We start from the raw sequence: 22,596 nt of genomic DNA, 5'->3' as shown, positions 1-22,596 counted from the left end.
TTGTTTTTATACTTTCTAATTATATATTTAATCTTCCATGTTTATAGCTCAGTTAAGCCAGATTACCTTAGAGAATAGTTAAAATGACTTAGTCAAATCTACTGCAATATTTGAGGTAGAGAAGAGGATTGTATTGTTTCGGTTTTGCTTTTTTGATCACTATTGAAAGCTGACTTGGCACAAAGCAGTCCTTTTTTCTGGATAAAAGGGAAACTGGCTATGAGATAAGTTATTGACGAAATTAACTGCTGAAGTGAAGAGGAAATGCAGCTGGCCAATACATGTCATAGTGTGAGCTCTATTAAATGAATATATGTGCAGTCAACCATTCACAGCAGCCACACTGGTCTTGAACTGCATTGATCTATAGTATAATTCTAAATGAAATTGATGCAAGAGAGCAACCATTGACAGCAAGGGTAAAGAGAACCATGAAATGTCTTGTACAGGAAAAGTATGATGGAGAGTAGGCTCATCTATGCCATGGACAGAAAGTGCTGTGATACCATGGTGTTTTTAGGCATTCCTGGGTACTTCACACTTCATTATAATGCAGCAGGTGTCACTGTCTCTTCAAAAAGTGCTTTATAGTATTTTACTCTTAGAAGAAAATCCGTAACGAATTCTGTTAAGATTTTAAAACCAGCTTTTCAGGAACTTCAGACACAACTTCGCAGCTTGTGTCTCTGAGCTTTGGGTGAAATTTAGCTTGGATCATGTTTTCTGAGAGCTGTCTATATTAACATTTAAAGATTTGTTTATTTACGATGCTCTTAATATAAATAGAGCTGTTACATGAAAGCTTGTAAGATTCTTTCAAGTCTGTTGTGCAAAAACACTACCTTTTAGCCAGGCAAAATTTCAGGTGGCTTCTCTCTCAAGCATGTGTTTAGCTCATCAAACTGCTTAATTTGCAGGCTTTAATGGACAAAGAATTGGGTTCTGTTAGACTTTACTTAAAGCAAAGTCCACCTGGCCTATAGAATAAACTCTTATCTTAACTTACGTTCACTGGTAGGTACTCTTTCTTGGCATACTGCCTTGACACATTCTAGCAGACTCTCTTCTTATCTGTAATAGGACTCAAATGTGGATAAACTCCTTTGCGTTGTTTCCTTCCACTTAATTGCTACCCCATTGCTTCTAGGGGTAAAACTACTTTGTTAGTTTTTATTGGATTGGTTGAAATACAGACAGAAATGTGTGTGTTTATATATGTCTGTTAAAATTTACAATTAACTTGTAACGTCTATTCTTTGAGCACCCATAGCACACGGTAACAATAGTGTATACATTTTTTTTTGCTATAGTATAAAGGAAGTTGTAATTACTACTTCAGAAATATTTAAGGCTTCTTTAGTCTAGCACTTGTGAAGAGTGTTGCTGAAATTTTACCACCTGTTAAAAAGGCTTCAAGCTTGATGGAATGGCAGTTAACTTTGTATTTTTTAATAGATTTGCAGTGTTTGTGTGTGGTCTTTTTTAAATCTTACATTAGTAATGTATGTAATACTCCTGACTTGACGATACCCATCAAACTAGTTATGGAGGTGAGGGTAGGCTCTGCAGAGGTCTGAGTTTTCTGTTTCTTCAATACTAGTCTTCTATCTGTACAGTACACTGATTCTGTTCAGTGTATATCAGTGTGTATCTTGAGTTTCCCTCATATCTGAAGTACTTAGCATGTGTTGATAGGTTTCTTTATTCTTGAATTGCCAATAGTTGCAGATGATTCAAAAATACTTCTTTTAAGTATAATACATTCAAATCCACATTGTTTTGAATATTGTCCATGTTAAGGACTTAATAATTTTTTTTTCGGAATGTTTGATAACCTATTTAGAAGCTTTGAAGAAACCTGTAAAATAGAAGTTACCTCCATTCATAAACAGACATATTGTTAATTTTATTGGAAAAAATGTTGCAATTGTGTAATACCTAAAGTATTCCTGGAGGAGAGTACACAGACACTCCAAAATACAAATACTTTTATATGTTGCACAAATTATTTTTAATAATGGTTGTAAATTGTGTTGTTTTCATTCTTCTGCATGTTTTAACCCAAACTGAATTTTGGAAATTAAAGTAATAGTTTGATGTCTCTTTGTAATTTCAAGGTTCGTGTTTCATTCGAACTGACCAGCTAGATGGAGAAACAGACTGGAAACTGAAGGTTGCTGTCAGTTGCACACAAAGATTGCCAGCTTTAGGGGTAAGCATACTGTTTGGTTTTAAGTTGTCTTCTGTGTGTGCATTTATATACCTTATCCAAAAGATTATTACAGTTACTGTAAGTGTTGAAAAATACCTGTTATCAGGAGCTTAGTTTTTACAATAATCAAGATACAGATATTCCACTGGATGCTGAACAAGAAGTTAGTTGCACAATTGCATTGAAAAGAAACTGAGTCAGAACTGGATTTTTATCTTTCAACCTAGTGGTTCTCATCATTGTCTGCACAGAGGTTCACACTTTCCAGAAGCAAGTCACAGTTACAGTGTTTTCAACCAAGTGTTAGACTGCAAGTGCAGATTATTCTTGTTGAAGGAGCCATTGCTTTAATCACTTACTGGTGAGCTTGGGAAACAATAGTCTGCTCCTGGAAGGTGAAGTGCTTTTTGTTGTCAACATTCTTTCTTGTCTGACTAGGTGCAACGTGCAGGTTCTTGCAAGCAGGGCTCTCTAAGAATGGCCTGATTGTGGATGTTTTTGAGTGCATACATGTGTTGTGTCACAAGTAAATATAAAATCATTGAAAAGGACACAGGTGTATGTGTGTGTGTATATGCACATCCAAAATAGACACATACCTACAAAAGCAAATGTAAAATTGTATAAATGTCTCCTTTACAAGAAGCTGAATTGTTTTCCTTTGTACTGGGAAAGCTTTCTGATATACCGGTGAGTTGGCTTGGTATTGGGAGACCTCCTTCGAAAACATACTCAAATGACAAGCTTGTGGAAATTGACCTGTACAGAATTTCTGATGTTTTCATACTAAATCTTTTAAGTGTTTTATTAAAGGCAACTAAACCTGTTTATATTCCATCTCAATAGCAAAAGTATTAGATTTTCTGCTGGATCTTAGCAGGATTTGCACAGTTACACTTACAGAAACAGTTGCTGCCACACTGATACTAGCAGAAAGGCAAGGTTTTCTCCTGTGTTCATATTCTCTGACAACTGGCTTGACAAGTGACAGGAGAATAAAGAAGTAGCTACATTGCAATTGCACTTTAGAGGATTGAGAACAAGGTTTGAAACCAAAGGTTAGTCATGCCAGACTGGGATGCCAAGTCAGGCTTCAAGTCATGAGTTCTGGTGCAAGAAAAGACTTTAACAAATATTGTAAAACATGCATTTGAATTTAGTGTTTGTAATAATGCTTTTCCTGTAGTTTTTAACTTTTAATCAAGGCCTTCTCTTGTTTTCTCATTAAAAGAAAACCATACCCAAATTTGGGACACATGCAATGTGTTAGACTAAAATACAGTCAACTTTCTATCTTGCTTTAATTTTTTTTTCATTTAGTAGTACTTTTCCAACAGTTACTCCTGTGTTCAACTTAGTTGCTAGGTTTTGTTTGTCCTTTTTTTTTTTTTTTTTTTTTGGAAACATCACTGACTGCAGTTGCAAATTCTGTGCAAAGCACTGCCTCAGACTTTTATTTGTTGGTTATAATTTTGATATTCTGATCTTAGGAGTTTTGGTGTACTGAGGCTGATGAAATCTGGAATAAGTTACAATGCAATGACTTTCTGCATTATCCTTTGGAAAAGAAAAAGAAGCCATTTGCATTAACTTTTTTTCCCCCCCTAAAAAATCCAAATCTATGTTTAAAGCTTTTTCCCTTCTTGTTAGGAAGAAGGCATGGAATTATCTTTCTAGCTTTCATGTTAGGTAGAGCATGAAATTTTTGTACTGTAATTTTTATACTCTGCTCTTTGCTTAAAAAAATTAAAACATCTATTATCAATAGACATGATAAATAAAGCATTAGATATCTATGGAGATAATGCAAAATTATGGTTAAATCTGTGCAGTATGATTTGGAGAACTAAATGATTGTACTGTTTTAAGACTAGTAAATCAGAAGTGGTTGAAGATGGGATGTCTGCATTTCAGTTGTGGGACATGCAGCCTCATCTTCCAGCAGATGTGAAGGTTCCTTCAGCTGGTGGGTGTTTTGGGTGTGAAGGGGAGGGAAGGCAGGATACTGCCAAGAAATTATACCTGCGTCTTGGAAACAAAATAGAGGAGTCAACTGTACAATATAGTAGCCATTTCTTCCTTAGTTGTTTCCACTTAGGGCTATTAACCTCTGTGTAACTCATCTGGGCTTCTTGCAAGATCTTTATACTCTCCCTCTGGTGCTGTTGGTGACAACCTGAGTTGTACTGTAACTGTGGTTAATCAGGAGCTGCTTCCACTTAACACCTTTCCTGACGACCAGCAGCATATGAAAGCCGTGAGCACTGGCTGTGCCTCTGCCCTTTCTCACCCCACTCAGTTATTGGTGCTTACCAGACCAGGATTTGTCTGCATAAGCTGACATATCATGCTTAAGTAACTGACGCTGAGTGTAATATTTCCTGCCAACTAAACTAAAATACTTCCAAATTTTTGTACTGGTGGCCAAACCACTTACACTTGGTGGTTCTTCATTGAGCTCATTTTAAATGGCTGTTCCCAGCAAATTTTGGACTGTTTGCAGTGTTCGTGTCATATATCTGATTTGCTCCTAAGCCCCATTTGTCTGTGATTTATTTTGGTGGAGTGGTAGCCTAATGCACCAAATGTAAATGGTTTTTAAGGGATTCTCATATCTGTCACAAAAAATGATGCTCAGTGCCCATCGCAGAATGCTGTTTCCATTCCTGTGGAAAAGCTCATTGGTAATTCTTGCATTTCTGCCAAGACTCTTACCTTTACTCAAATGACAGTGGTATGCAGGAGTGTTGGTCATGTAATGAAACTGTGGATAGACAACTTCAGAGATTGGTATGGCAGTCTAAGCAAGCTATGAATATCAAACTAACAAAAAATAGCATTTTGAAATTATTTTACCGTCAGCTTAATTTTTGTGCTTTATAATAGGGTCATAAGCTGTATTTGTATGTGGGCCCTACAGGAAGTCTGAATGCAGTGTCCAGAATTATTTCTTTGCAGTTACACGGCTGGGTTCCTTTCCTGTACAAAATGCCAGGTGGATCGTGCGGTGACCCATCTAGCTGCTGTGTCCGGCAGCGCAGCCCGAGCGTGCCCGGAGCGGCCATAGGGAGCTTGGGGCCCTCGATGTGCCTGCTCCAAACCCAGCCCTGAGTCCCCCCACCAGGTCCCGGCCCTTCCAGCTCACTGCACAAGTTTGGCATGGCGGCACAGTCCTCAGCTGCCAAGGTTAAATCCCTATGGGCGCGTGATGAGCCAGCACCTGGCTGCTTCTCCCAGACACAGCCCATGGCAGCCTGGGCAGTACGGTGCAGTCCCTGCAGCTCTGCCCTCTCTCCCCCTGGGCTGATATTTTGGGGTGTTACCGGATGGATCACATTACTTCAGCCAGCCATCACACATCCCTGCCACTGTGGGATAAAACTAAAAACGCTGTGATTTTAGTTGTAAAAATATAGTCATTAAGGTTGGAACAGACGTCTAAGATTGTTGACTCCAGTGAACAGCTCGCTGTGTTCACTACTGTACTGTGTACCCAAGTACCACATCCACATGCCTTCCAAACACTTCAGGGATGGTGATTCCACCACTTCCCTGGACAACCTGTTCCAATGCCTGACCCCCTTTTCTGTGAAGAAATTTTTTTTAAGATCTATTCTAAACCTCCCCTTGAGCTTTGGGGCCATTTCCCCTGCTCCTGTCACTTATTACCTGGTAGAGGAGACTGATGCCCACCTCACTACAACCTCCTTTCAAGTAGGAGAGTGAGTATCTTGTGTTGGCATGAGCTGTCAGCCGTGTCACCAGAGCAGCACTGTAATCCTACCTGCTATGACACCCAGAACAAACAAACCTGCAGACCTTCAGAGCTTTTCTTAAAGAACAGATGACACCACCAAGACGATTGGTACAGATTTTGTTGTCTTTCTAAAGCACTTAATGTGATCAGAGAATTAAAATTTCAGCAAGTCACTTAATGATGGCTGGTCAGAAATATGGTAACACCTAGATTAAGTTTCTTGCAGTTTCATAGTTATAGGTGGGACAGTTCTGGCAATGCACGAGTTCTGAGGCATTCTTCTCTAGCTTGTGTGATCAGCTGTATTTATTAACAGCAATGAGGTCACTGTATTTTTCAATAAATGGTGACTTGCTGATTTATATCAGAAGATCCATACGGCAGTAAACAATACCATTTACATTTAATTAGTTTTATTGAACCAAAGGCAATTTTATTTGCAATGAACTACATGTTATGATTAAGAATGTATTTTAATGATCTTTAAGTAAGGTGAACAAATGTTGCCCTTGACCTAATAGAGGAGGTTTTTCTATGTTATTGATAACTGTGGTGATTTTTAAATTGTGAAATGCAAAAGAGAACATTTTCATTATTGTACCATCACAAAGTCATTTTCTGACTTGCAGTGTGGAAGAATGAAGTGCATTCTTCTCAATAGTTATTTTAAAGTACAAGATAATTAAATGCATAACAATTTCTTAAGAAAAACTCATCTACTGTTATATAAGAATTTTTTTTTATTTGAGATTCAAGTTTTTCATATAGTTTTTTTAATCTACAACTGTTACAATCCCCACCCAATCATGGATTTTTGTCTTGAGTAAGGAAATAACTGAGGTCATTTGACCTTATTTCATCCTAAAAGTGATGTAATTTTAGATGTAGAATACTGTTTCCATTGAAGGTATCAGTAGAGCTATTTGGCTTCAGTGAATCAGCAGCTCAGTGTATTAGTATGAAATCAAGTCTTTACTGAAGCTGAGTTTCAGAAATCTCCCATTAGCTAAATCATTAATAAAAAGTAGTTGCCTTTCCTAAAGATAATAGAATCTAATCCTATGTTTAAGTTTATTTCCTTTTCCCCTGCTTTTATGTAAGGGGAAGGAATGACATAACCTAACAAGGTAATTTTTTCTTGCCTAGTGAGCAGAAATTATATTTACATGTACTGTTGATTACAAATCTTGATGTCTCATTGTTAAAGTCACCCTCATGATTTTTTTCAAGACATTGAGAGGAGAAATGCACATCTTCCATACTGGAAAAGCAGCACTTGGTTAAGAAACTTCGTATTACAGTAACCTTTACTGGCTGTTGAATGGAGTTCATGGAAATTTATCCCCTGTAACTGTATCATTCTTAGTTTTTCCTTCTTTACTTCATATTATAAAACTACCATGTTTTATTGGTCTGAGAATGGTGTCCAGTTGGAGTACAGAACACTTGACTACAGAAAATAAGAATCTTTAACTCTTTCATTGCCTTAATAATGAAAAAAATACTTCAGAAATCTGCTGAGCACAAGTAATACGCTTTTATGTCTTTCTGCTACTCATGACTGAAATGCCAATGAGCTAACACCCTGGATTTCCCACAGAGCATAGGTTTTTTAAATTTTACAAAAAATCCCCATGCATTTCTGGAATGCTATGCCAGTTCTAGCTTGTTGCATTTCAGAGTAATGCCAATGATGTGCATATCTCAGTTTTTCACAAAGATAAGAAAGTTTGTTTCATAGCTGAAATTCAAAAAGGAGAAAGGGTAAACACAAATTTAGGTATTAAATCAGAAATGCGAAAGGGGAACTAAAATATAAAGAGACACCGAAGGAGTATGGTAGATAGAAATTTTTCACATTTGAAATGTAACAGGGAAGAAGATCACAGTAGAAAAAAATAGAAATATTAGAAACAAGGAAAATATATTACTGTACGAATGCCAGTCCCCTTTAAAACGATGGATATTTCTACTTTCTTTTAATTTTGCTTCCCACTAAGGCATTCTTTGAAAAGAGAGAAGTTGACGCATTTCAGTAGCAGTTTTTATTGTGTATATGAGCATGTGTGTGGTATTAGTTTTCTTCTGTGTTATCCACTACTGAAAGAGTCTTTATTTTTCTTTGAATAATAAAGCACATAATAGCTTAGATTAGCTAAATTGTAGGTGATAACAGATTGGAGAGAAGTGAATGATGAAGATATAGGACACCACGTGTGTATTAGTTTCATATTAATTATTTCTCGTGAACCTGTTGAAAGTAGGTTGGAAGAACAAGGGTGCAATGAATGAACTTCATGTGATAGACTTCAGTAAATGTCTAATGGTTTAAGATAAAGATAAGTTGTGAGATTCAGTGTTCAGATTTCATTTATGTTTTAAAAAGCATATGAAATATAAAGTGTGTGCATTTTGCAAGCTATGAGTGATTTCTTATCTGCAGAATATAAACACAATTCATTATTTATATCGCTACACCTTTTTAAACGAAAGTCAAACATTTCATACATGTATTTTAGATTTTAAGAAAACATTAATTTTGAAAAGGAAAAGCAAAAATATAGTGATATTCATCAATCTAGCCATTGTATCAGAGAAGCTAAAGGATATAAATGTTGGACTTTAAGACATTAACGTGGGTAGACAATTGCACTTTAATTAATTTTTGTACTGTTCAAATTGTGAAACATTCTTACATTCAAAATTATGGAAAAAAAAAAATGGCCTACTTTTAAAAGTAGCATTTGAGCCAAGGTGTGCTTATATGTCGATGAAAGAGTCTGTAAAGTTAATTCTGCTTTGGAAGGCAGGACATTCTAGCTAGCATGAACAGGGTATTGTACCCATGTAATTTGGTCCCCAGAGATGGTGTTTGATTAGCCTTTTGCAAGATTCAGCTCGTAATAAGGGGTGGAGATAACGCAAATAATTAGGTGCTGCATAGAGTGGGAAGGTGTACAGCCTTGCATTTGATCAGAGGTTAAAATTCTTGGGTGGACTGGGACTTGCTATCAAGCATCTGTTCCTCTCCAGAGTAGAAATTGGATTGTTGTGTATCCATGCATGAATGCTCAACTCCTTTTGAAATCCCTTTGCTGCCGTTGGTCCTGACCATTAAAAAAACACCAAAAAATTTGTTTTTGTGATTGAAAAATTCCTTTGTATCAGGGTTTTAGTCTGTAGTATTTTTTCCTGCGGAAGGTGGATATTTTAGAGCAATTATTTGATGTAATAATTGTTTCAGAATTTTAAGGTGAACCTCCTGGGCCTCTAGGGACAGCTCTTAAGATCTAACTGTCATCAGATTTTTTTTCTTTTGTTTCTACTATACTGCCTTCTGTTTATAGTGGCTGCTACTGTACTGTTTTAGGAGGTTTTCCTATTCTTCTTAGTTTTAGGGTAGGAACATTCGTGGATTGTTTGCTGTCATAAGTAGTGGTACCACATATATTAGACCAAATTTTATGTATCCCTAGTTTTGATGTATGCCTGAATTTAAACATTTGAGTAATCCTGTTGATCTAGTCAGGCTTTCCTGAAGCTGATAGGATTTTCTCATGGGGTTTTCACAGAGTTGCTAGAGCATTCAAGAGAACTCAAATCCATTTCATTGTTTCCTCTTGTACTCAGTTGGCTTTGACCTTGTGGGAAAAGTTTGGTTTTTTTCCAGTTTCATATAAAAAACCCAACCAACAAACAAACCTACCTTTCTCCCTACCCTACTTTATTTTGAAAATATTTCCTTTGAAAAGGAAAAAATATCTGGAAAATATTTTAAGATTACACTATTATTGATTAAAAAGGAGTTGTTAAAAGAAAATAAACTGGATAAAATATCTAACTCATTATTATATTATAAATGTTAAAAAATTATAAATTATAAACTCATTATAAATGTAAAACAGTTTAGTGTTTCAACTATCAACACATTTAGGATACCAACTTGAAACTGACTCCTCTATATCAAGATGTACTGAAAAAAACACGATGTTTCTTAGTCGGGTAAAAGTTGTGTGAGCTTAGTTTGGGGTGGGTTGGTGGGGGTCATAAACTGAAATCCTTACCAGGTCTTCAAAATACAGTATTATATTTAGGTGATAATAAGTACATTGTTCTGTTTTACAGGATCTCTTTTCAATCAATGCATATGTTTATGCTCAGAAGCCACAGCTGGATATCCACAGTTTTGAGGGTACCTTCACACGGGTAAGTAGTCCATGTAAATTCAGGTTCTACTTCCCTCTTTAATACCTCAGTCCTACAGGTAGTGTCAACATTGTATCAGATCTTTCCTTGTCTTTACAGCAGTATTTTTTCCTATGTTCCTGCCATGGCAATACTTCATATAAAAGATATTCTGTTAAACATATATTGCAGAAAACTAATACATAAGGAATATCTGAAAAAATCAGAATTGGAGAGTCATATATTTGTTGGTTGACAAATCTTTTTATGTGAAACTCTTGGATTACAGTATACTTTGTTTCCAGGCATCTGATGTATTCTTCATATATGTCAAAAACTGACAAGTTGAATAATAACAGTAGCCTGAGACAACACATCTGCTAGTTTATGTGCAATAAAAGCATTCCTTGTTTAACAGCATTTCTTCTGTACTTCCAGAGTTCAGTTTTCTCAGAAAGTAAAAATAAAACTAAAAGCTACTTATGGGAGCTTTTTATTGAATCTCTTCTCCAGAGATAATTATATTCAAAACTGATTATGAAAATAACAATGCAATAATATATATTACTTGTTTCTATTGTTTTTAAAAGGTGGCCTGCTAAAGTTGACCCTTGTAAGCAATGTCCTAATAGGTAGTAGTACTTCTTTTAAAAATTAGATATACAGTTTTGTAGCAGTATGTTAGCAGGTATAGTGATTACTATGTTTGTTTTAGCCAAACTCAGTGGTGTTAGACTCATTCCTCTTGATTGTTTGTTTCTAAAATAATTTGAGAGAATTAACTGCTGGGGAAGTAAAGAGAAGGGTTTTTACCCATGACTCAAATTGGTAATAGATTTTGTTCCGTAATTGGAATTCCAGTTCACAATTGTAAATACTCTGATGAAAGAGAAATTGCAGTCACTGACTCTCAATGACCAATTTATACCAGTTCCATAGTCCATGCTGCCTACAAAGTAAATGTCATTTGTTCACACCTTCTAAAGCAGCAAGCAACAGTATTTACTTAAACCATGTATTGACCAATTGTCCAAATGAAACTTCTATTACTAGCTGTAAATTCATATTATTCTTCTCAGTGGTTAAGTGTGTGCTTTCCTGCATATATATTGAACTCTTTGGAATCTTCTTAACAACTCTGGTATAAGCAATCAAGACATTGGGAACTCATCACAATCATTCATATTGTGGGTTCAGTTTGTACATGTCTTAAGAGCTATGATTCAAACACCCTAACATGTGTAAATAACGGATGAATTTTATGGTTTCAGGGTTGCATATGGTTTTTTGGGTGCTTCAGTAGCAAGGATAGTTTAAACTGTACTTCTGTGTAAAGCGTCTGGGGGCATTTCCCTCAAATTTTGTTCACTGTGAATCACACTAGAGATTTTTCAAAGGTTGGTTTTTGTTAGTTGTGTACTTTCTGCATTGTGAAATGTTGTTTCAGGACACTTGTTTACTGATTTATCTTTCTGCTTTTGCTGTGAGCCCTTGCTTCTTACAATAAATCAGTTCTTGCATCTAATTTCTATTTGATGTTAAAGCAAAAAAATTAGTGTGCTTAGTGATGCTAATGCATACATTTTTTCTACTTAAGCATTGATGTTCAAAGAATTCTTGCAAGGGTAGGTTGACAGGGTAATAGCACATTGATTTTTCTTTTTCTTTTTTCCCCCATTATGGAGACAGAGTACTAACAATGTAAAAGACGAACTTAGATAATTTCAAAAAGTGTGCATCCGTAAAAGAAACCAGAAACTTGGGAGCACAGTGCTGGAGTTTGTATGAGCAAGCAAGGTCTAAGTAAAAATATATCCATGAAAAACCTGAGAGCTGACAGAAGATACCTTTTGCAGAACACCTGCATAATCATGTCAGGAGGCATAAAAGCTTTGCTGTATTCTAGTGATATCGGCGAGCTTCACATGAAGTTATTTTCCATTGTTCTCCATAGATTTTGGTGTGTTATATGCAGTCAGTGCATAAAAGTTAGTTTATGTCCTTGAATGGTCATGTCTGGCCCTTAAATAATGGCATAAATTAATTCCTCTCTTCCTTTCACATTTACTAGAAAGCATATCAAAAAAACCAAACAAACAATAGATGAGCTAAATTAGTGTTTTGTGGAAATTTATTAGATAGTTTTATTTGTTCTGAGGGTATCATCCATGTCTTGGCTGGGCTCATTTTTAAATAGTGGTGTAGAGAACAAGGGTGTAAAAAGATGTAACTACTGTAGTTTCTTTTCTGTCTGATGCTCCTCTTTAGGCTTGATAAAGGAGGGAGCTTTTTTTATCAATGCTGAAAATCTGTAAAAAGACAATAAAAGCAAACCATACTTCTTAACTTTTACCAGTTAGAGCCTAAAGAGTATTCTAGAGCACTACATCAGTGTGTATTGGCATAGCCAGTATTATTTAACCTTTTCTTACTTCTGTACAGTATCATGGAAAGTCTTTGCTTTTAACCTTGGCTATTTTTTGTTTAAATTTGGGGTTTTTCTTTCACTATACCCTTAAGAATATTTTCCTTTTATTTCTTCTATATTGCAGCTCTGTGCTGTCCCCATAGTCTCTTCATTTACTTTGGAAATATATCTTCATTTTTTAATATTCTAATAGCAATCTTAGAAAACAAATGCCATTGAGTTTGATTCAGCTACTTCAATAATCTTTATTTTTTTCATATGGTATGGAACTATATTGTATAATATATACAATTTTTTAAAATACAGCATCTTGTTAGGTGCTTGAAAAAAATATACCCTGATGCAAAACCTGGTACATGTAGCTGTGTTCTTTTATGAGTACAATCTCTGGCCTGACGCTAATTGCACAGATGTTTTCTTGGATATGTCTTGCATTTTAGTAGAGAGGAAGTTAAGTCATTTTCTAAATTCATGTTTGCTGTTAAAGAATTATTTGTTTTGAAGCAATGGTTTTGCTGATTTCAATCTAGCCTACCTCTAGGTTGCCACTGAAGGGAATGGTGTTATGTTTTGCAAATCCTTTTGACTCCTTTTCCTTTTTGCTGGCAGTAACAATTATACAGACACCTTGACCAAGGAACTAATGTGTGTGGAACCTAATCTGACCTTGTCCAAAACACATGCCAGTAAAAGGAACATAGCCGGAAAAATTAACAGTGTGATTGAATTGGGGAAGGAATCTCTTTCAGTGATTCAAGAAAATTGATGTGTATTCCACTTTGTTTCAAAACTTGATGGGGGTTGTTGTACTGCAACCTGTCATGCAGGAATAGTGATAGAAAAGGTCAAATAGAAGTGGTACACTAGTTCACTCAAGGATTAGGTATTTAGTCTCAAAGACCTCCCATGTTCTTTACAAAAAGAAATCTAAAAAGTTGTAGCTTTGAAACATTTTAAATGACTCCTTGAAATCTGTCATAATCCTTGGTCAGCTGTATTATGAATTCGTGAAAGGACTTTATGATATTAATTATGAAAGGACAGAGAATGGGTTGTATTCAATTTTTATTTTACCGATCATCTTTCCTTTCTCTCTGCACATGCAAGAGCTACAGACTAATTTCTGAAAAAAAACTATACACAATTTAAACCTCTATGATCAATGCTGCTCACAGATTAAAAAACTGAGCCTGAATATGAAGCTTGAATATAATACTGAACTGCATTATTCTGGTAATGAAATTAATTCAGAACCCAAAGACCAAGAAACATACAGCTGCCAAATGAAATTCAACCCAGCAGACCTTAAGTGGAAACTTTGTCAGCTGGACAAAGAAGCCCCTTGTATGTCAAATTTCTGCTAGGAGAGCAAGTGATGGATTTAACTTACCCCAAAACATACATTGTTCTGTTAGTGTCAGAAAATTTGCAGAAATTTATTTGCTTAACACAGGTCTGGTCTCACTCAGAAATTGCAGTTCTTAGTTCTTGTCCTTCTCTGCTTCATCTATCCCTACCATCTCTCCAGAAGTACAAATAAAAATAGTGTGAAACAGCTAAGCTCATAACTCTTAAATGCACCTTATATTTTTCATTTGAGTAACTTATGACAAAAAAACATAAGGGTAAGTCATCATCTATTTGGGCATGGAAGGTGTGGTATTCTGGAAATGGAACGAACCGTAGAAAGGCAAAAATGTTAGGTGAGGGTGTAAAGACATGAAAATATCATAATGAAATAAGCAGAAGATAAGGGCTTGGCCAGACCATTTTCTGAATGAGCATGAGTGGAAAGAGAGAGAGCTCATTTGATGTTTTACTATTTTGAATGACATAAAAGAAATTTTTTCACTAAATCTTGTAGTACTGGTAGACATTGAACAAGTGACTTTTTCCTGACCCCTGCTCTCCAGAATCATTGCAGGGCTTTTGATTTCTTCTTGTAATATGGAAGAGTTTTACAGTTCAGTCTTAAAATCTGGTAACTGAAGAATAAGGGAAAACAAAGGATTTACCTGGCTTAGTATTCTGTTCTTGACAATAACCAGAAGTAAAGTGCTGGGAAGCAGAATACAACTAGAGTAAGGACACAGTAGTATCTCCTCAAAAGCGCCATCTGTCACTTAACTCAAGATGTGGGAGATTTCCTGAGTTAGAGCTCTTTTCTATAAGTAACCTACCGTGAATTTTACTTCTCTAAACTTACCCAGTTCACCCTTTAAGCTGTGTAGCCCTTTAACACTGAAATGGGAGGAAGTTACACAGATTAAGTACACATTTAAGAATGATTGCCTGTTATTTTAATTTTGCTGACTTTATGTATTACTTCTTTCTTTTTTTGTTAAAAATAAGCAGTGTCTATCCTCCCTTTTTAGGTGCCTGTTTTCATAGATGTCTGTCATATGCCCCATTAGAAGTCAGGTTTATTTAGTCATATCTAGTATGGAAGCTATGTTGACCTCCCTTATTGCTCTTTTTGAACATTTTCCAGTTATTTTTACTTTCCATTTGGAATAAACACAAGAAGTAATCACAGAACCCAAATAATTTGGGAACGATTGTAAATCAAACCAGGAATCTGAGCATTAAGATTTAGGAGTATAGCAAATAAATCTTGCAGTACTAATTCCTGTGGTAAGAATAAAAAAATAATTCTCTTTTTTCTTAATTTAAGGCTAAACTTATAGACCATTGATTATTCTTCACAGAATCACAGAATATTGTGAATTGTAAGGGCCCTGCAAAGATCATCAAGTCCATCTCTTAAATGAGTGGCCTATAATAGGGTTTGAAGCCATAACCTTGGCATAATTAGCACCATGCCATAAAAACTGAGCTAATCCCAGGATTGTGAGGAAATAAACCTTGATTCAAAATTTGTGGTTTGCTTCACAGGGCTAATTCCATATCCTCCCTCTCTTCCCCTCTGTTTTTGACAGAATGTTTTTCCATGACTTTTAAACAACAATTTTTCCTCACTTATGAGAGTAAGAACTATAGTTTCCTTGCTATATATAGGGATTTCTTGTTCTTTGCACAAAAACTTATGTGTTTAGCTGGAGATTTTTCTTTTTATTAGAAACAGAAATTTCTATGGAGCTCATCCTGTACTTGGTGGTTGTTTCAAAATAGAGGTGAAAAATGGGTGTAGCTTTTGATTATTGACAACATGTAGAATTTATTGTGTATTTTGATAAATAAGTCATCTCCCCTTTCTTGCAAAATGTTTAGCGACAATCTGTAATTTGATCAAATACACTTGATTATCCTACCTTCTAAAGTTTCCTTTAGTTGTAAACAGCATGTTTCCCAGCTGCTAATGAGTAACAAATCTGTGCATGCTCCAAATTGATTATGAGAGATTGTCTGTTTACAATCTGCAGATCATTATTGCTTGGGAGGAGAGAAGGGAGGAAAAAAAGGGGATGTTTAAAGTAATCATGAAAGCAGTTTTCTATTGGAGGTATTTTCCCAAGGAGTATCTATTTTTTAAGCATGTGGTAAGATAATACAAGCCTGCATTTCATTTTAAACATCAAAATATTTTTCCCTGAAGTTTGTATAGTGTTAATCAGGTGCAAAATGATGATGACCGTAACTTACTGCATGAATTATAGATTATTTAAATACATAACAAGATGTTAATTTTTGGTTAGTGTTAGTGTTCATAGCTCACTTTAACTGCATGCTATAACATACTGTTCTGCAGTTTAATATGTCTGAGGAAAAAATTATGCTACTTTTAAAATTCTTTTGACTAGTTCTTTTAATATGATTGGATAGAAGTGATATGAACTTAAAACATTCTTTCACTTTTTAGAAAGTTATTTGTGTCTCTGTATGGACAATGAATGCTATTATACAGTGACTGATACAAGGATGCAAAAATCCTGTGTCAGTTATTGAGATGGTTTGACATGTTTCTTAACTTTTTGTGATGGTGATTTACTTATTAGCTGTTCTTATTTTTTACAGGAAGACAGTGATCCTGCAGTTCACGAAAGCCTAAGCATAGAAAATACATTATGGGCAAGCACTGTTGTTGCTTCAGGTAAGTGCTGCAATACAAAGCTGCTAATGTATCTAAATACTTCCATGGAAGTGCATCCTTATTTTTCAAAAGCTATTAATATTTCACATTGTAAAATACTTTTATCTTCCAGACTATTAGACTGTTGCTTTTCTGTCTTCCCATTGGTATCATCACACTGCTCAAAATAGTTTTAATCCTCCCTAATAGCTTTGTGGGTTTTTTAACTTAAAGTTCGATCTTTCAGTAGTGCAGTCCCTTGTAGCCCACCAGTCACTAACCTTTTTGATTCAATTAAAACTTTAAGTTGTAAGGTGCTCTGTTCAGCTCACAGTGGATGCTTTTCCCTGCAGAAAAGCAAGGATGGTTTTGCATTTTTTAGGAGTTTATCTTTTATGTATACTCTTTGGCAAATAGTCTGTATTTGATCTATTAGGCAAAGTTTTAATCAGAAAGAATAGACAAATTAAAGTTATATAATTTTAAAATACTGGGATCTAAATATTTGTACTGTTTCATATGCATTCTAGATATTATAAATGAGTACACATTTATACCTAGGTGCTGTATTCAGACTTTAAGCCATTGTAACTTCTTGTTTTTAGAGCAGAAATTTATTTTATTTCATTTTTGCTTTATATAAGAAAAGTCAAAAGGGCTGTGGTTATTCCTTTGCATGAAGAGTGAGAATAAGGAATTGAGAGAGCATGATTTTTGAAGAGAGCTAGGATTTAAGGTGGGGAATTGGACCAATTGGGAACAGCCAAGAAATGGGAAACAAGTAAAAGAGTCTCCAGTTAAGTTGTAAAATTAGTCCCTACAATTAAGACTTTTTATATCAGTGAGAGGGTTTCTGGAAGGCTGTGGGGAAGAGATTAATTCTGAGGAGGCAAAGGAGTCTGTGATGGAACACTCCTTTCCCAAGTGCTGAAAAGATAGTAGTGTTCTTCAATTCCTAGTGTTGTTTGGTTTGCTTGCACTGGAAAACTGTTCTCTCTAAAACTGTTTGGTGAAATGCCTAAAATTTCAAAATTTGCCTCAGTTAGGTTTTTAACTTTGTATAAAATAGATGCTTCTCATGAATTAAAAATGTCAATGCTATGTAAACTTTGTTTGAGTTTCCTTTTCCTCAGATCTATGTATGGAGGAAAACTATGCTCAAAGAGTATTCATTTGCAAAGTCAGTAATTCTGAATCAGTACATCTGAATTTTAATTGAAAGCTGTTCATGTTTTCATTTCCATGGCAGATGATTTTGTTTAGAAGCGTAGCTATTGACTGATTGCTCTTGGTCTGCTATCTAAATTTGGATGTTTGGATCTTCCATGTTAATGGAAACAGTGCTCCTTAAAATTTATTCCTTAAAATTTATACCTTAGCATAAGTTTGAGGTTTTTACTACTGAGGGGTCTCGTGAAAGTTTAATTATGTATGAAGGACTTCAGCTCATTATTAATGATGGCAGTGGAAAAACAGGAAAAGATAATTTGCTTGTTGGAACATTTTTTTTAACAGTGAAATAAGATTTTAAGGCAAACTAAGGGCAAACTCACTGAATAATACAAAGTAAAAAATATTGAATGGCTCTTCAAGACTTCAATCCCTTCTGAAGGGAAAAATAATGTAATCAAGAACTTAAAAATAGTGTCATGGTGTGCATACAGAAGATGGCTTGAATTAAAGTACTAGACAAAAAATAATTTCTGTCAGTAACTGATTTTGTGACATTAATTATATCTAACCTTTGCCATATCATTCATTTCACTTACCTCATTTAATGTATTAAGTACAATTTAATACCATGGTAATGTGCTTCTCTCATGTAAGTATGTCTTGTCCTGTAGGGCAAAAATCCAGATCTTAAGAATTACTTAGTACCTCTGTGGATGTAATTTTAGCATTTTGATAGGATTAGGCCTTCAGCAAAAAGCAGGAAATTATTGCCTTCAGTCTGTTGCTTGTCCAATAAGGCATTTGTAAGGTCTTAAAGGTACACTGTGCATATAGTCATGAGGAAGATAATGAGATAAAACATCTATGAAACCGTTGAAATTAAGGTGTTCTAGATCTGATTGATAACTGATGTATCATTCAGTTGTTTTCATCTCACTTTCAAGTTGAATGTACATAGCTAAGTTAGAACGCTTAATGCTGAGCTAATTAAATTTGCTTGTTTGTTTTTTTGTTTTTTTTTTTAAGTAGACTTCATAATTGAATTTCCAACATTTGTGACAACTGAAAATCTTAACAAAAATGCTGGTTACTTTCTGACTGCATTATAAGTACATATAATCTGACTTGCTTAAGTCTACGATGGAAGGCTATATCAAGGTGGACTCTGCCTACACAAGTTTGCAGGTGCCTTTGCATTTCCTCCCCTGGTATAATCAGCCCTTAATTATATCTGAAAAATCTGCTTTTGCACAGCTTCTACAGACAAGTGACACTAGGATTCCATGAAAACAGAAGAATTAACAGCCTGTAGCATGTGAAAGTGTGCAGTTTTTCTACTCAGTAGACAGCTACCTCACCCACACTTGTATCTGATTTCAGTGTCCTTACTGTCTAGGTTCACAGTTCTGTTGCACACAGGTATTTTTCACCAAAAGAGTCTGTGTGCAAACCTAATAATTCTATTGCTATTCCACTTTGGTTCAAGAAGGTGGGTTTGAGGCCTGAGTCCAGGTAGTGGTGGGGTAGAGTTCTTCCATCCAGTGTTCCCTGTACATCTCTTTATTTACTGCAAGACTCTTGAGCATGACAGTCTTTAATGCAGTCTAGCTTGGAAGGCTGCTTCTTTCAGTGCTCTCTTAGGTAGCCTGGACATCATCTGTTACTAAGCCAAGCAAATGTGTGACTCATTGGGCCTGTTAGGCCCTTTTCATCCCCTTGTAGGTGGTTACCAAGTGCTCTGGGCCAACCTCGCACTGGTATCTTGACATAATACTGGCCGATGGTGTCAGGAGCAGAGACAGAGAGCTACATCACTGACAGCCAGGAAAGGAATATGTACTTGAGTTGCAGATACAAAACCTTATTTAATTTTAAGAACAGTTTGGTATAGGAAATAAAGGACAATTTTTGTGTGAGGGGGCTCTCCTCTCAGTGATTAATGTATGCTGAATTTCCTGATACTACTCTTTGACATATTACAAACACCACATTGTATCAGGTAGGATAGCCTACTGTCTCCAGGATAGATGCCATTGCTATTTGTCAAGGTGATGCAGAGGGTCAAGGTTAGGCTGGGAAAAGTGTTTGGGGAATTATGTGGGGAAATACCTCAGAAAACTTGAGCTCTGGTTGCTGATGCCCTGACAGTTCTAGAAGAGAGAGACCACAAATCAATTATTTTGCAGATCAGTAACAGTAAATTTAAATGTATAAAGGTTTCAAGAAATCTTATCAACTGCATCTTGAATGCAGATTACCAAAGCTCATGAGAATATCAGAATACTACAATAATGGATTCTACAGAGTAAAAAAGCATCTATTGCTAGAACAGTAGAAGTGACCATAGAGAAGTGACAGAAGAAAAGTATTTGCTTTTTTAAAGCAAATTTTATTTAAATATTTAAGACTTTTTATTTTCTTCATGAATTTTGGGAATTAAAAAATTGATTCAGCAAAATTGTGTAATTCCAAACAACTCAAGAATAAACTATTCCATGTAATTTTTTATATCAAAATATAATGTTCAGGAGAGTGAGATTACTCAAATCTGTACATTTGGAGGGTGTTTGCTTTCCTTGGATTTAGTGTTTCTCTTTACCCATTAGAATAACTATCAGCTAAATGGGGGGGGGGGGGGGGGGGGGGGAACCATTTTACCACACCCAATATATACCCAGTTTCAAAATTGGTAGTTTAGATATCTAAATGGAGATTCCTACTGCTATTCAATCTTCAGGGTTTTCTGCCCTTTGCTGTAAAGTTCTGACAGAAATCTGGTGACCATCTGTACGATGTTTATCCCAACCCTAGAGAGGACAAATGTGCCTGGATCACACTGGAAGCCTCTGGCAGGGATGGACATCAAAAGCCTTTCTCTCAAGTCCAAAGCATGCAGTCATCCTTTAGTTATTCTTTAATAAGTGAGATAGGAAAAATATTCTGACTTTTCCACTTACAGGCAATATTCTAGCAGGTTTTTAAAAAGTTAGCAGTAAGGCACAGAGTATCTGTCATTTTTAATATCTGTGTTATCACTGTGGAATTAATAACCGTGCCTGAAGGGAAGGAAATTTTGGTTAGTGAAAACTTGTAAAACTACTGTCCCTGGAGAAACACCTCTAAATATAAGCAAATAACTTAAACCACTGAGTATTCTGAAAATTTCTTAGTTTATCTCAATTAAATTTCTTATCTTTCAAATCATTTTTGCTTGTGGCATCAATGACTGTGGTGTTTGCATTTATTGAAAGCTTTGGCAGGTTTCATTTGAGAAAGGGAGAGAGGAAAGTTATCAGTTAAATTTTTTAAAGCCTCAAAAGGTCCACTACAGTATAGACTTCAGCTTTTTGTTCTCCACTTGTGGTAATGATCAGTGTGGTTCAAATGCTGAATGAGATAATGCAGCTTTCTGAGAAACCTGCTGAGATACCTATTAAGAGAAGATTTGTATTAATGAAATTGCATCATTGTTTTGGCAGATGTCAGTCTTGTGAAGTCACTTTAGATAAAACCAGAACAATTTATATAACTGCACAGCTGTCAAAAGCAGTATTTTCTGCCAACTCCTACATAAGACTTTTAATTAATTTGAGCACACCCTAGTTTTTATATGGTTCATGTTCTGCTTGGGAGATACCAAAATTGATATAATCATACACCAGATTCAGAGTATTCCTGATTATCACAAGTCTGCTTGTATTTTTTTTCTAGGCCCACGTTTGTTCTAGTGGTATCTCCTAACTTCTCTCCCCCTCCACTCATACCTATCAGTGATTGCCCAGTGTACAAGACCCAGTTTGCAGAGTCCCCGTACATAAAAATACATGAGTCATTGCTTTTAATAAGCTGTGGTTTGCAGTACAGCTATGCTTCCAGAAATCCCAGATTGGATTCAGTTCATGCTTTTGAACACCAGAACTGTGCCTGGTGCAGCCACTGTGGGACAACAATTAAACTAGGGATGGAGTTCCCTTCACCCATGATCTTCAGGTCTATGGAACACATAGTTACCACTAATACTGTGCTAATGCCAGAAAGTTTTAAATCTAAGATCAACAACTTGTTATAAGAAGCAATTTAGTCAATCTAACCAAAATTCTGCTCTAAGTTCAGTAGTCAAAATGGAATTTATCTGACTTTGACCTTTGAAACCAACTTTTCAAGAAGCAAAATATGAGACAAGTAGGACAGTTTTTTTTTTTCTGAGCTGCAGCAGGCTAGCCAGGTGAAACTGTAGAAATGTGCCATCTGGAATGTAGAGTCATCCCCATCTTCTATTGAAGTAAATACCTATGAAGGCAGAGGTTGCTGTAGAATGCAGGAGGAGATTCCGTACAGCGTATTGTCCAATACATTCTGACTGTTACATAGAGGTCAGCTCAGGACCACTCCAAAATAAAGTGCCCCAAAGGACTTGGTTGGAGACAATAGAAGGGATTCTGAAATTACGGATTAATGACTATTGTAGGAATTTTGGGGTGGCCTGGGCATTGATCAGGGGATGTGAGAAATGGTACTATGCATCACTTGTTTCACTTGGGTCTTTGGGGTTGGGGTTTTTTTTGTTGTTTTTTGGTTGGTTTTTTTCTTGGGGGGGGGGTGGGGATGTTTGTTTGTTTGCTTTCTCATTACAGTATTTATAATCATTAATATTATCACAAGTATTACTGGTGTTGTATTTTACTTTGTTTCAATCATTAAACCATTCTTATCTCAACCCATGAGTTGTGATGGGTTTTTGTGTTTTTGTTTTTTTTTTTGCACAGGAGGGATTGGTTGGTTGGTTGGTTTTGTTATGTTTTCTTTTTAAT

General features: G+C 35.7%; 1 protein-coding gene across 4 annotated transcripts in view; it reads left to right on the top strand.

Annotated features, from left to right (window-relative positions):
* The window catches only part of ATP9B (ATPase phospholipid transporting 9B (putative)), a 151,601-nt gene that overhangs the window by 58,529 nt on the left and 70,476 nt on the right, over positions 1 to 22,596 (top strand). For all 4 annotated transcript variants that reach the window (XM_062514181.1, XM_062513456.1, XM_062512636.1 and 1 more), the window contains exons 8-10: positions 2,118 to 2,212; positions 10,095 to 10,175; positions 16,558 to 16,633. In XM_062514181.1, the coding sequence (XP_062370165.1) occupies positions 2,118 to 2,212; positions 10,095 to 10,175; positions 16,558 to 16,633 (252 nt within the window). The remainder of the gene's footprint in view (positions 1 to 2,117; positions 2,213 to 10,094; positions 10,176 to 16,557; positions 16,634 to 22,596) is intronic.

This window comes from Cinclus cinclus, chromosome 1, assembly GCF_963662255.1.
Source record: "Cinclus cinclus chromosome 1, bCinCin1.1, whole genome shotgun sequence".
NCBI lineage: Eukaryota > Metazoa > Chordata > Aves > Passeriformes > Cinclidae > Cinclus > Cinclus cinclus.
Note: the sequence above shows the minus strand (reverse complement) of the source record. Positions and strands in the feature narration are given on the sequence as shown.